General features: G+C 38.1%; 1 protein-coding gene across 1 annotated transcript in view; it reads right to left on the bottom strand.

The window, feature by feature from the left end:
- Nucleotides 1-16333, bottom strand: part of LOC119653160 (homeobox protein Hmx) — a 58800-nt gene that overhangs the window by 5412 nt on the left and 37055 nt on the right. Inside the window, exon 2 of the mRNA XM_038057701.1 lies at nt 15709-15818. Coding sequence (XP_037913629.1) covers nt 15709-15818 — 110 coding nt within the window. The remainder of the gene's footprint in view (nt 1-15708; nt 15819-16333) is intronic.

The raw sequence follows: 16333 nt of genomic DNA on the forward strand, positions 1-16333 counted from the left end.
AAACCACTCTAAGCCCGCAGAATATCGTCGGGGAAATGTTGAAATCGGAGGGAAACTGGTGTGCGGTGAACACCGCCATCAAACGAATACAAGAGGAACTGGCAATAGCGGAGCGCGCAAGGAGGACGCGAAGAACGGAAGGCGTGGTCGCGTAAAGCGCAGTCCACCCCGCGAAGTAATGCTTTGCGGCGGTCCCGCGGGGAAGGAAAAAGGAGAAAGTGGGGGTGGTTTTAGTGGGTGAGAATCCCACACGCTGCTGCAACCTGGTGCGGCAGTGTCTTTCTAAGATTTCCACCTCCATCCATAAAAAAAAAAAAAAAAAAGACAGACAGACAGACAGACAGACGGACAGACGGACAGACAGACAGACAGACACCGTCTCGATTCTAATAAGGTTTTGTTTCACACAAAACCTTAAAAATGATCTTGCCAGTCCTCATATATTCCTCCGAAACTCAAGTTCCTTGCAAGAAAAAGTGGACGACTTTTAACCGCATTCAAATCCTCCGAAGAATTTTCGGCTCCCTACAGGAGGATATTCGATTTCGTAGCCTATATAACCATAAAATTTATAAACGATATTACGACATTTTGGTTGTGGATAGGCTGTGATAGGCGGCTCACCTAATCCACATAGGTGGGGATAATCCAACCAGGAAAAGGCAACATCTACAGGAAAATAAAAGGACGTGGTAGACCCCGCCTCAGATGGAATGATGGCGCACTTCAAACAGCTTTTAGAGGTATCAAATAGGTGGAGCTCGGTGCAAAAGCGATATGTTTGGAGTTCCTTCGTAAGCCAGGCTTGGACTAAATAATGACTGTTGTGTCGTTGATAATGATGGTATATTTGAATCGAAACATTCGTAGCTTGCGAAGAACTTTGTTTTACTTTTCACTTACTGACTAATTTCGTAGTAGCTCCACAATATTTGCCAAGATAGCCAGTCGTTTTGTGTCCTCTGTGTTGGCCGTTCCCCTCTAGCTCAATATCATCTGCCCATTCAGAACCACCATATGTAGAATACTTATAATACTATTTTGGAATTTTTAGTTCACCTTCTTTAGAATTTCCACTCACATTTTGAGTGGTTAGGAGTATTTTGGGTAACCTTCCAGCAATAAAATTTCTAATTCAGTAGACTAGCGGAATTGAGATTTAAATGATAACGGTGGATGTTTTTCAATTGTTCTCGATGGCAGACTATGAGCATTTTATGGTCCTTTTTATTTAATTATAGTTGAAGCAGAGTACAAGTAAATTTCACTTAGAATCAAACATTTTGCAAGGAGTTAAAGACATATGTATGCCCTGCCGGGAGGTGTCTAACAACCTGCTAATACTGAAAGTAATTTGCTACAGAAATGTAAATCATGACGCAGGCACAGAGGAACTTTTGACTATCGCAGACGGACAAGGATTGGCTTCTGCACTGTCATCCGTATGGTCCTCAAAAACTGTGTGAAGGGACCCCAGAATGTTCGCTTTCTACAAATTGAGCTAAAATTTCACCTTTATCGGCAGACAGATATATTCTATTCTTTGTCGGGCATTCCTCATTCCCTTGTGCCGCAGTGATTTTGTATTGAACGATGGCAGATACGAACCAAATGTCGACCTGATACCAGTAACTACCATAAACCGTGTAATTTGTGCCTTCAAGTTACAGGAACCAGTGCCAGACGGGATATTGAGTTCAGGTTGGATCCTCAAAAAAGACTATCAAGTGATGTACGCTTACCGTCAATTGTGTGTCGTAATCATGGCTATTGACAGAGGAATAGCACATGGACCTCGGAAATTCATACGACGATAGGAACTTTGAATAATCCGGCCGAGAACATTGATAACTATTGAAAGCTTTAATTTAATTATCATTAGGCTGCTCGGAGAAAACAAAGCCGCAAATAAACACGAACAACGAAATCGGAGCCACTAAAGCACCCAAGAAGGGGAAAGCCAGTCATACAAGTCTCTCCGCGGAATTGTTCCTTGAGCTGATATTTGTGCCTATTTGGAAACCTTCGGAATCTGACATCTTCCCCAGGTATAAGATGAAGGTAACGAATCCTTGAATGAAGCAAAGAACACCTCAAAAACACTGTCAACAGACAAAACGTAATAACAGCCCTTGAATTATTGGGAAGCAGTGTGCGAAATTTAACTGTACATTGAAAAACGGTGACAATTCTACAATCAACTATGGTTTACAATGAAGTCCACTATCCTAGGATGGGCAATAAGTTAAAGAAGGGTGGAAACTTCTATGAAAATCTTCCGGGAGGACGTAGCACAGCGTCCGAAACCATTTTAGTGCGGCTGACATTCTACGCGCGCCCCTTTGGATTTGGAGTGAACCAATTCCTGAAAATTAGGTCCAAGATTATCAATTAAATGTTTCGAAAGAAACTGAGATTAATATACGCTTTTATCTTTACTATTAACTAGTTTTTAAGATAAAGGAGGTCCCTCTCACTCTTGCTTTTCATGCTTTCGTCCTGCTACTACAAAATGCCTATACAGAAGCTCAAAAGAAACAAGAACAGTTATTGAAACAAATAAGGAACCCAGTTCAAATAATAGAAATTTGAACCCATGAATTATGTAACCTTTTTTTGTAAATTTCGTTGCCTATTTAGAGAATTTGAAACAAATGAAGAGATGCTCCAACAATCGGAAACGTTGGAAGTGTTGGCTTTTCATGACATTTTAAAATGGATCCAAGTTTTCCTACCCATGTGGGGTATCAAATGAAACGCACGTTTTAAAACAGATTTTGGATTTGACTTTGATTGCAAAAGCGAGGAGTGCGGGGATCCAAAAGGGAACAATTATTTTAAACACCCTTTTTCAGAAACTAGAAGTTGTGGTGAGCATGGTTTGGCCAGAATCTTTACCTTAAATTAGCTTAAGTAAGCGTAAACCAGAAAAAAAACTGTGCTTATCCACACTCAAACGTTTCGGTTGTTTGCGGAATCCTAAACTCCTATGGAATAAATCATGGAGTTTATCAGGCAATTAAAATATCGAGTCTTGTACCTCTAAGTATGGGTTTTATCTAATATGCCGGCCCACACCTCCAGAACGCTTTCTACGCTAGTCTACTAGCGACAAACGGTTCCTTGAACTACCAGTACTCTTCTTCTTCTCCCCTATCATTGGTGCAAGAAATTTTCCGACTTGAAGGCGCGTAATGCCTTCCGCTTACACAAAAAAATTATCAAAGATAATTTTAATGCGTTCCGCATCTACTTTTAAGGTTTTGTATGAAACAAAACCTTATTAGAATCGATTCAATGTGTGTCTGTCTATCTACCTGTCACACGCGATTTACTTGGAAACGGCTGCACCGATTGTCACGAAGTATAGTGAGAACATGCGGTCTGTGTGCCCTTTTACATGCAGCAAGGGCGCCATTTTGCGTTAACTTTGAAGGAAGAATTTTTTCCACTTAATATGGCCATGTGGGGTATCAAATTAAAGAGCTCGAATAATAATTTGCGAAACTGGTCTTATTTCTAATATTGGGTAAAACATGGGGGAAATATGCCTCATAATGTGTGACTCAAAAAGTGAAACACGTCTCGTTCTCAGAACCCATTCAACCGAAAAATCAGAAAAAACATCAAACCTAGACCTCAAAATACATCCCGTCCCACATCCGCATAAATAAAGTTAACAATAGTTTATTACCATATTTTAGAAATTTACAGGAAAACCCATCCCAGAAATACAAACTTTGACAGCAGAATAGGCGATAATATATGAAATAATTCCGAAAAGTTTGAAGGCAATCCAACTATTATTAAAAAAGTTATAGAAGGTCACAATTTCGCATTTCAGGTAAATTTATTGCACCCTATGAAGTGTATGACGTCATCATCATATAAAGTGAAATTATCTGAACAGCGGAGTTCATGAGGACGTTTAGTTTTCCTTTTTTGGATTTTTAATTATTTGCATTCCAGTGTCAATTACTCAAGGAAGAAATGTGCTGGTATTAACCAATATAATAGTCATATGTGTACCTGGTAACCAGCAGTTTTTAATTTACCTACGTGCTTTTGTGCACGGAGTAAAGTGAAAATGCGTTAGATCAATTTATCAATGCGGTAATGGCCAATGTGGATGAACACATTATTTATGTCGTTGATATATATGTACACATGTGTATCTTAGAGTTTAGAAAAATATTGCGGATTATTTTGTATTCTTAGCTACATATGTACGAATGGCAAACGTGCACAGAGAGTTGCTCACATAAGATGAATACAAAACCGTTTACCTGAAGCGTCGAGCTTCCGGTATTCCGACTTGTTTATTGATCATTTCATCATAATGGCTTTGATACAAATTAAAATTCTGAACGGCGCACTCTGCCTTCATCTTAGAACCTATAATATCAAGCCTTTCTCATGTCACAGGGTAAATATTGGATATATTTTGAATACACCTTAGAAATGAAAACTAGTCGTTTTAGACAAATATGGGTAGTCTGATGGCCGCGTTGACTGAAAGTCAGCCTCTCGATACCATCATACTGATTGGAATATAGCTTTAGTCATGAGTTCTTGTGTTTGGCTTTGTGTTTGTTCCGTCGCTTTAGACATATCATTTTGATAGTGTTAGGTGGATGATAATAAAACTGAAGCAAAGTCTCATTGAAAATCTTCAGTATGCCTCATTTGAAACGAACCCTATTGTGGTCTTTAGCCTCTCTAAAACTGGTGATTCGTATTCATTAAATTGCAGTACTTTCATGCCAACAAACAGGTGGTTTACTTTTTTCTGTCTACCTCATATCGGCATTAAATGCATAGTGGGAAGATCGCCAACCCAATCAATTTGAACGGCATCAACCTCGAACCATGCTCACTTGCAGCTGCTTATTTTTTCACAACTGAACAAACTCGACTAGTCAACCAAATAGAATATTCACGCAAAGAAAACTGACACATAATTCGATGTCATGCAATTTATTCGAAGACGGATTAAAAGCAATAGTCCGAAGAAAAAGGGGGCTCAAATAAGGCTTCACTACTATTTGAACTGAAGGCACCCACTCTGCACAATCAACTACCAAATGCATCAACTAACATACAACAGTTTGCGATATGGAACGTCGTCGCTTTTCTAAGGTTTCAGTGAAAGCGTTTTGCCATAGAAAATTTAGTTTGACTCGGTAAAGGAGCGATTATTTTGTGTACAGTATACATCGACTTAACTTTACGGAAAATACAAGAACAATTGGCTCTTTAAAAAGGTTGATGGAAAATCTAGTGGAATTACACTTGTTGACTAAAAATTGTCTATAACTTTTAAATCTTTTAGTTTCTACTCAGTTTGTATAACGAATGACAGTTAAGGTAAAATTTCCAAAAAGCTGAAACCGAGTAAGATAGTATTAACTGGGCGGGGGAATATCATAGCCACTAGACATCATATATTTCATATCCGATTCTAAGGGCGTAATGCTTCATGCTACATGAGCCCCTTTTGCAGGACCAATACATACCAGGGCTGTCAAAATCGCGGTGTCCATTCCATTAATACAAACTGTTTCACCTCCAAATATTATGTTCTCAGGTAGGCCAAACGCTTCCCAAGTGGATTGACCAACGAACAAACGATAGTTTCACACAAACAACTGAGAAAAGCATAGTAGCCAAGGCGGGAAATAAGCCCGCGAGCTTAAAAAGGTAAACGATTTTCTTATGTTGATTGCAAACGACAAAGGTATTAAAGTTAACCAGAGAGGTCGATTGTTACAAAACGAGGTGAATTGCAAGTAGTTGAAGGGATTTTCTGGTTAGTTGACTCTCTTGTGCAACCCGATATAAGCTTGTTAGCCCCGCTAAACAACTTAGACTCTTTTACCCACTACATGCCAATGCACATAAATACGTGTAAAAATATTTCACTTTCCTATCTTGCTCGTCTTGGCACGTGAACACATAATTCTGAACTCATTTGGAACGGTCGGCTAGTTAGTAAAGGTTAGCGGACGGGGGTTGTATTTCAATGCAACTATAGCTTATATCCTAGAATTTTAAACGATTTCTGTCGACAACTGCTTGGGTGATGAAAACACGAATGTAAGAATTATGTTCGCGATTAATGCTATTGACAATCAGGTGCTTTCGGTTAATTGGCTTTGCAAGTTTCTCTTTCGTTGTGTTTATAAGTGGCAGAAACAAGCAGAGAAGCAGGTTGACAAATTACTTTGATGATTCAGGTTTCAGAAAAATGGAAACCTAACATTTTATGAAAATTATAACATCATTACTAGCTGAATATTTGCTGGAAAGAAGAGCTTCTGATGGAAGATAATAATTAAAAGATAAATATTACCCATGATAGTAAAAAGCATTTAGAGGTCACACGTGTATTATAGGGGACGTAACACCAGCGTTTCAGATAACTAAGAAATGCGAAACTTCCTCCCTTCCCTTTTCATTTCAAATTGAATCCCTAAATCTATTCATCAGGAGCTGTCAATTCCTCTTGGGTCACCACCAGCACACAACTCCCAGTAAAAGCCAGCCATCGACATTTTTGTAAAAGCCGGATCCAACCTCCTGATAGGAGCCCATTAAATTCCATGTGCATCGGCATCAAGGACAGGGGTCATTTTCACCGTACTGCGCGTCCTCAGGGGCCCGGAATACGGCCATTTATAAAATTATGAGTATATTTCGGCAAGATAGAAGGGATCCGATTTTATCACGCAAAGTGAAATTGATTTGTCTATTCCATCCAGAAGTTGTGGAAATAAAGGGAATATTGCTACCTGTGGAGTACGAAGAAAAAAAGGGGGGGGGGGGGGGGTAACGTGACAGCCATACTACTGCTAGTAGCGCCAAACAACCAGAACTGAGGTAGGTGTTAGCAAGAGCAACAAATAAGATTAATTAAACCTTACTTTACTCACAGTTTGCATTCACAGATCACCTCTGAAGTTAACCTTATAGGAATCTTTGCCAGGAAGTAGACTAGTGGGACCGTAACGGCCACATTGTACCAGATTGCAAGAGGCAGTTTTATGTTAGCTATGGTAGGTGACGTATACGTGCACAGCTGCTACGCATCGTGACTGTCATAAGAGACTTCCGAGATAATAGTACCAGAAAAGTACTATTGGAAATTTCCAGAAGAACATGCGAAAGCAAAGCTTTGCTACCAACTACCGCCACCGCTAAGGTATTCAAAGTCTCAATAAAGACAAGGTCAGAAACGTTTTCGACGTTGTACCTAGCATGCGTTACTGGAAAGATTTTCCTAGCATGAAACTATAAAAGTAGCTTGGCTGCAAATGTGTGGTTGTATGGAATACAATTAATTTGAGCAAATCACCGTCTGGTTGTGGGTAAAATCCGCAGTGAGCGTGTCATCCGTATGAGTGAGGATGATCCAGCTCGGGAAGTCTATAAAGGTAATATATGGTTAAATCAGTCGAGAAACCGGGAGCTGGACACTTCAGGTATGAAAGGTTTTGTTTATTTATTCTATAAAGAGATTTGAGTATGCATTTGTCCCATTAGTACGTAGCACTTAATATATGCATATCAACTTGAATTTGCAAAGAAATGAAAAATTTGACCTATTATAACTTTGTTAGTTATAATGCAATTTCCACCAAACTTGGCAGGATCATGCTTTATATTATATTCTATATTGTTTCGTGGTGCTAGAATCAACCTAAGGGGGCTTTGCAGGCAGTTACTGAAAATTATAGTAATATAATATTACTTTATTTGAATAGATATCGGTATGGAGGGTATTTCGGAGCCTAGATACCATATAGGGGATGTCAAATTGATGGACCTTGGTGCAAAATCGTGATGCCTGGAGTGCCTTATTAAGGCAGTCTAGACCGAATACCGGTTACTGCGCCATTGATAATATAGTCAGAAACCCAACACCAATAATGATAAAATTCTAGTCTGGTTAAATCAAATCGACGAACGAACTTATTCCTGATTTGAGAATGTAGCATCAAAATGACAAAAGACTCTCGGCGAATAATACTTTAAAATCCCAAGAGAACTTATATTAACGTCTAGTATAAATAAGACTAGAATGGATCGCAACATCTGCTTAAAAAGTGAGAAAAGCTGTACGTCCACTTAGTCCAGAACACAGGAGCACATTTTGGTTTCGGGTCGATTTGGTCAAATATATGACCAAACATACTCATGTGTCAAAAGTTTACCACCAGGAGTAATTCAAAAGACCCAAAAATACGAACCTAGAACCTAATTAATAAATTGCACCCAAGAGTTCAATCATGGAAACTGTCACCTTTAAGATTAAATTGCCGAAAGGAACAATTCGAAACGCTGGAATCAAGCACAAAAGTAATTTTAGAAGCCATAGTGCATCCAAATCTCAAATCTCATTCACTTGCCAAGATCGGTGTAAACATCCAAGTTGATGGTAAACGACCAAAAGGCAAGCCGCAACAACGGTGGCTTGATACGCTGGATGGGGATTTAAAGGCCTTGAGACTGCATCCAGATCAGGCATTTGATAGAGCCAAATAACGAAACCAATCACGACAAAACATGCTCGAAAAAAAAAAGATTTATTCCTTCTGGAAAAGTCGAAGCTAAATGTTTCGCGCATCTGTTTTATCATATAACATATCCTTGGCCTACCTATAATACTAGGTTGTCCTTGTCACACAAATGTTCCGTCAGTGCTGCAGATTCGCTTCAAAATTCCCTACTTCCAAATCTCTCAACTTTGCATCTATTATTAAGTGTCCGGATAACTGAGTGGTTAAACCACAAGGCTGTCATACGGAAGGTCGCGGTTAAAATCTCACTGGTCGCAGTGGGATTTGTATCGTGATTTGACGTCGGACACCAGTCGGCCCAGCTGTGGATGACTGTGAATGTTCTGCACCCAGTGTTCCTAGGGCGACTCTTTCGTCGAATACTTTAGGTGAAGGGTTCCATTACATAGTGTAAGGTACATTAAATGTGGAAGATTTTTTAGATTTCTTAAGTAAAAATATTTGGATCTCCGATGGTTCCGTTTGTCCCTTTTCCATAGTGTAACACATTGGGCGCATCACATTATTCACACCAGTCGATACTGAAATTCTACATATGATATCTTAGGGCGCAGTAAAGTTTATGTAGAAAAGCCAACTTTGACATAACATATACTTATAACTTTACTGATAATAGTAAGACTTAAACTAAACTTTCCAAAATGCTTCTTTGTTAGTCTTTGTCCCAATTGGTAGCGGGATCAGCAGGTTTGGATCGAATTCATACTATGCCCTATATTAATGAATAATTTTAAGATTCGAAAGTGAATTTAAGAGTAGTTTGCACAAAATTTCGCAAACGGCGGAGGTTCGCAGGCCAAAATAAAGCTACAATTAGAGAGCGATTACATCCAAAAACATCATGGAGCGTATGTTGAATCGACGGGGATATGGAAGTCGAAAAAGCGATAAGACAAGAATCTTTGACAAAAGGGGTCAGACGGAAAAAGAAACTATTAAATCATTTAAGAATACGGTAAGTTCTGATTGAGTACCACGACATAATACCGCGGTATCGCGGGGAAAGTAGAAGAAGAAGGAGGTGGTTTTTATAGGTAAAATGTCGCACGTAATCGGCTGACACGAGTCAGCGGAAGTTTTTGAAGCATTCCAACTCCCAATAAAAAAAAAACAGTTAGCAACTGAACTGATGTTATTTTTTTCTGTAAACCTTAAACAAATGCATGCCATGTTTGACGAGCCGAACACACCAATGGCAAGACGAGGTTAATGTCAATTACATCACTTCATTGCAACTTTCGGACCGTTTACAATAGATTTGAATGAATAATCAAGTTGAACCTTCTGTGACTACTGTCACATGATCATGTCATTTCAAGGAAATTATCAAACAATTCGTCTGAATGCCAAGATATTGAACTTCCAGCTACATTTGATAAATGTGAACTATGTAAAGTTTGTACTAGCACCAAACCGATTGGTTGCTTCTCCTAGACTTGAATCTAAACCAGCGACCATGTTACCGCAACCACATTGCTAATTTGTATCTATTCTTGAAAGACTTCTGTATTAACTATTAGAGCGAGGAGATATTAGAGATTCCATTGCACCACACAAAATAGCCTTGGCTGTGTTGGAATCCTCAAATGCTTCACGATTCCCTCCAAATGCCTCCATTAAGGAATGATGCGGGCATGAAGTGAGGGGAAGGAGTCTGCAAGACACCGAGAACATGTTTTTCCTACCAATTTGTTTACTTATAAAAGAAGTGATGATAAAAGAAAAGAGCACTTCCTTTAAAGCCTTTTATTATATGAAAACACCTAACATTTATAGGAACAGCCGTGAGAATCCATAATGGAGAATCAAAAAATAAAAAATGCAAGCAACATTGCCCTGAGCAATTTGAAACAATGGCTCCAAAATGGAGCGTAAATACACAAAAAAAAACATTGAAATAAAGAAAAAAGCCACATCAAAAAGCAATACCAACAAACAAAAACCACCATCTCAAAAAATATTGCAATGAAATGTTATAAGTTTTTCTCATTTTTTACTTTTATACAATTTTCGTTGTTCTCCTTGGCTGAGATACTTCACTTAAGGGGGTTATCTTAAGTGAAGAGCAAAGGCAAACAACAAACCAACAATAGCATCAACAAAATGTGCAAAAGAAATGACTTTATACACGTAATAATCTCCCCAGTGTACATTACCATCATTAAAACGAAGATCAAAGCTAAACTTGTCACTTCATCTTTTGCCAAAGTATTACCGTCATGACTCCCATCGCTACCACCGCCACCATTACCATTATGGACAAGGGATGATATGTCTTTCTGCTGCACACGGCAAACTGTGGCCTTTCTCGTTCTACAAAGAAGATGTAATTCCTCGAAAACCACGTCAAAATGGATCGCGATGGGAAAGTAACTTTCTTTTCGTTACACGAAATGAAAATGTTTTCATGTGCAGTTATAATGAAAATAAATTGATGATGTGAAATGAGGATATAAAACGAAAACACATATACACACCTGCGTATATCTATCTGTGGACGCCAATATTCCCACTTTGTTAATAATCAAATCAATGAGAGGTCTAAAGAGGAAAGTGTATGACGCACTTTCTCCAATAATTTAGCGTAAGGTCGTTCATGGAAGAAGAAATTCTTACAATCGAGAAGAAGATTATGCCAATTACTTTGTACTTCGATTCTATAAATAGTACGCATATCAAAAAGTTTGTGCACTGGAAGATTTTCGTGAAAAATATAAATATTATATTGGGAGCCCTATTCACTCTGAAGGATGAACTTTTTACGAGTAAGTGATATAAAAGTTCCGTTCATTTCATTAATGTTAGGTTTTGTCAATATTAACCTTATCCTTGCTAATGTGCAGCATTACAAGTCAGCATCGCACCTCGAGACGAGAGGTAACAATGGTGGGTTTCTGCCGGTCGAAAAATTCAATCTTCCTTGAGGTGTCCTTGAAAACGAGTCCTCTATTTTGGTCAAATACCGTCCTTGGTACCAAAAAAAGGTAGGTGGATTTTCACTCCAGTTTAGTTAAGCTGATTTATGGAAGTGTGGGTATACATATTTGCGTCACAGTCAATTCCACATAAAATACAACTGTATCAACAACAGCATGGGTGACATTTACTTTCTATACTCTAGCTAGCAGGAAGTGAGTTAAATGTAACCCGACATTTATTTTTAATTTTATCAGCCACTCACCGGCGGAAAGAACATATGTACATATAATACATTCAAAATAGACATGTATTAGGAGTAGATGTTTCTATCTGTTCTTCCACTAGTGCAGGCATAAGGGAGCAAAAAGTACACCGTCCGTTGAAGCCCAGATTAAGAAAAAGTTTCTAGTTAAGGAGGCCCTTAAACTAACCAAGATTTTCAATTGGTTAAAGTCGGAATTTGAGCATGTTCCAATGGCAGTTCTTATCGTAGAACCAAATACATTGGCAAGCCCTCGAGTGCTGTCAATAAAACAATCAATATTAATGACAATGTTTTGTTATACACTTTTAAAGCGAACGGTTTGCGTATAATGAAAAAATCAAGATTCACATTTATCATTAGTTGAGGGCTCAAGCAAACAAGTCGGGAAACCGGAAGCTGGATGCTTCAGATATAGAAGGTTTTGTGTATTTCTTATATAAAAGTGTTTAGTGCACATTTGTTCCATCTGTGACAATGTCACACACTATATGCGTGGACGTTGACAGTTCCCACCTTCCCATCGGTACAACCGTTTCTGAGAAAAGTGTGTTTAACAGACAGAGATACGGACAGATGAACAGGTTTTCGAAACGATAATACTTTGGACACGAGGTTTTATTTTCTTTTCCAAAATCTTATATATTATTAGGGAAAATAAACTCGTCCATTCATTATATGCGTTTGTTTATTTATATGTCCGTTTTAAACTCATTATTTAGACAAAATTCAATCTGATCTGATAATGAGGTTAATGCGTGATCTGCTTAAAAATTCCACAAAAATTTCAAGTAGTAAAAAGATATTCAGGAAAGGCAAACAGAACGCATGCATAAATAATCTATCCGACTTTAAGCCAAATGCCCACCCAGGGTCCCAAATACCTTAACTGTCTTGAGATAATGGATTTCCAAGAATCGATTTTGTTTTTATTTCTTTTAAAAGTAGAATATGTTGAGCGTATGCTGCAGAAATTTTACCCTTAAATTCTAAATATTTGGAGAGTGACAGCAAATAGAAGGGCAAGCGCCATGTTGACGTACCTAGAAAACGAAAACTTTTCTGGAAACCACATTTTTTCAAATGGTGGGAAACCCAATTAAAATTCAGTTGAGTTACAAATTTTTTTGCATATCATTATCTGGTTCGAATCACGATTATGAGTTTTCGTTAATAATTTCCTATTTTATTCTAGATTTTTAAATTAGAAAAACAAAGGATTTTTGAAAATTCTTCTTTACAACTTTACCATTTTCGTATTTTGTAACCTTACTATAATTATAATCGTGGCTTGGACGATAGAGGTAAGTATACAGAATGAGGAAAGATTTGAATTTTTTCTTGCAGATTACTACGAATGGAATTGTACTTTAGTTTCCGTTTTAGCTGCTGTTTCCTGCTAGTGAATATCGGTCCTAAGTTCGTTTTCAACATTATTATTTCGATGCTGCGTGCTACGGCTAAAAATATCCAGGGGAAACTTTTACTATTATCCTGGCTTTCTCGCGGTACGCTTGGGTAAGTTAGCAACCTGCTCTGCAATTGCCTGTCTTTTCATCTCATCAGATATTATATTGTTTTCATCTTCGTCGTGCTGGGGATGTATTCTTTTTACGTTTTGAGTTTTTTTACTTAACTATACTATATATATTCGATGAATTATGAAGCTGAGTGGGGCCTTTTTTACCTCCATGTATGGGTAGAAGTTATTAGAATGTTTCGGTTGGTGTATGCGGTTCTCCTGTGGATATCAAATTCTACTGTTTTTACATTTGGTTACTATTTTAAAGTTTCAGAAAGGATGGTCCATTTTAAGCCCCATTCTGAAAGCAATTTTTCTGTGGAGATTATTTAGACCTGCGAACGTGAAATTGCATACCGACCGCGGTAAGGTGCTCATCTATGTATCTTACCCAGAACCATCAGATTATTCAATCATTTATATATATATTGAAGGGCCTGTTTCTTCCACTCAGTTGAGCTTCCTTTCCTCTAAAAGAGTTCGTCATTTGAAATTTTCTTTAGATTCTCGCGGATCCGTCCGATGAAGTTTTCTTTGTCCTTCATCGCGCGTATTTGCTTTTAAAACCCTCGACCGCTTAAATTTGCTACCAACCATTTCGCCTTTTCTTACCGTGGTCAAGAAGAAAGACGCAGGTTCCACTCTCACAGGTCTCAACAATTTATACAAAAAATCATCATCAATGGACAATGGCTTCCCCTTCTAGGACGTTAAAGTAATAAACAAGAATGGGGAGGAAGAGTTTAACATCAACAAAAAAAAATATCATGAATTTTTTCTTTTCAATTTTCAGGCCCGATATGAAAATTAAAGATAGTTTTCTATTGCGAAATCAATCGGGATTCCCTGAATATCAATTTTATAGGGAGTAGTTCCTGATTCAGCTCCAGGGTCATGAAAATTGGACAGGCGGTCTTTTCAAGTTGTTCCAATCATAATCACCAACAGTATAACAACTGCTGTCTAGTCTAGGTTTTGCCCTAATGAAGAACTCCAAACACCCAAATTTTACACTGGGAACCACGATTCGATATCCCTAACAACTAGCCTGTATCACCGTTAGGAAACTTCTCCGAGACTGTATTCAATTACTCATAAAAAAGCTAATGCCTATCCAGTCTATATCACTACAACTGAAGTCAATCATAAGCCATGAAAGCAAATGGTTGTAGCCGAAAGATCAGTGCGTCTTCGAAGTATAATAGCCGTTTTCGAAGCACAAAGAAGAGAATTGAAAATTGCTGAAACCTCAACTCACAGGGGATCCACTACCTCAGAATGGTAGCAGTTTCCCGGGTTTACGCTAAGTACTAATAGCCTGACCGAGATCATATATATATGATATTATTACGCCTATTATTGACAAAGTTATAGATTGTCAAAATTTTGTATTTCACGAGAATTCGAATTCGAATTGTCAACAAGATCATCATTCAGTTTGTTAAAACTAGTAAAATTTCAACGAAAATTTCCACCTTGCGAACTATATAGAATAAAGTTAGCGTAAGGGCACTGAACGCCTAAAGCCTAATAAATTAAATAATCGCCGATCTTTACCAAGAAGGTGAAAACAGGTACATCAAATGGTGATAGATAACCCTTCTTTCTACATACTGTCAGCTGAGCCATTGGGTTTTCAACAAACTGGACTGACAAACAGAACTGAGCGTTAATTTAGTCAGCTCAGTACAGCCCGCCCTGTACTGTACTGATAATTAGAAAGGAAGAAGTTTTGTTACCTTCTATATATCACAGTTGCTAATATACTGAAGTTACTTTACAACATCGATAATAATAACAATAATCGTTGGCGCAACAATCCATATTGGATCAGGGCCTTGAAGTGTGTTAGAGAACTTCATTCAAGACCGTAACGGTACACTAAAGGATTGCAATACCCTGTAGGACGCAATGTGGTCAGCATTGCGCTCGCCCGAGATTATTGCCCTCATTTGACTCAGGGACTCATAGGTACATAGGGGTACCAAAAAAAAACGGCCCAAAAAACGACTTTAATCTCCTTCATACTAATCTCCGCTTGTCCTAGATTAAGGAGCGTGGGTCAGATAGTAAGCTTTGTTCAAGTTTAAACCTAGCGGACACTGAGACCCGAATAATCCACAAAGTCGACCAACAAAACGAGAATATGCGGTCTTGTGCAAATAATTTGAGTATTTATTTCTCCAAACAAATTGAGTATTTACTACATACATATACATATAGGAAACATGAACCAATTCTGCTACTCCATTTTCAGTCAACAACTACTCTGTTTTCGCTTCATTTTCACTTCAAATGAACTGAATTAATCAAAGCGAACGCCACAATCGCCAGAAATTATTCAACTAGTTTCGAAATGAACCTTAAGAAATGCAAAAGGGACATATTTTCTTAAAACAATTAATAATTAAAATGACTCAACTTACCATGCGTTGGACTATGGAAAGGCATTCGTTGTGGCGCCCACGGCCAACCGGGCGGACATAAGGCAGCATATCGGCCAGCCAACGCTCCCCACTGTGATATAAAGCCCAATCTGTAATTAAAGATGTATTATTAGTGCTACACAAAGAAGAATGATTTTAATAAATTACTAGAAACCCATTGTACGTCTCTTGCATCATTTACGGTTATAGAACTACATGCGTCCACATACTAATCGTATCGCTCAGTTATTAACAAAAGATCAATGAGAAGTACTTTGATTCTATGTTCAATCAGAAAGCATCTTTCCGGACAAATCACTACGGTTTGCAAGTCAATCTTCCAATAAAGGTATCTTCTTGAAAGCGTATCTTAATATATTTATGATCAGGAGCGTAAACCACCTACGTACATTTAACATCTTTATCAACATCAATAAGGAAAGAAAGATACCCTCATGTTTCCTATATACCAAAGATTATGTAGAGTAAAATGTTCTTACCTGATGGTGCAGGTCTTCTCCATTCTTAATAAGAAACCATCTTCCACCCATCATTCATTTTTAACCTTCATTCCCTCACCATCTATTCAAAACCCAACTATCCATTAAGCTTCCTTTGCCCAGTT

This window comes from Hermetia illucens, chromosome 3 (genome assembly GCF_905115235.1).
Source record: "Hermetia illucens chromosome 3, iHerIll2.2.curated.20191125, whole genome shotgun sequence".
In the NCBI taxonomy this organism is placed as follows: Eukaryota; Metazoa; Arthropoda; class Insecta; order Diptera; family Stratiomyidae; genus Hermetia; species Hermetia illucens.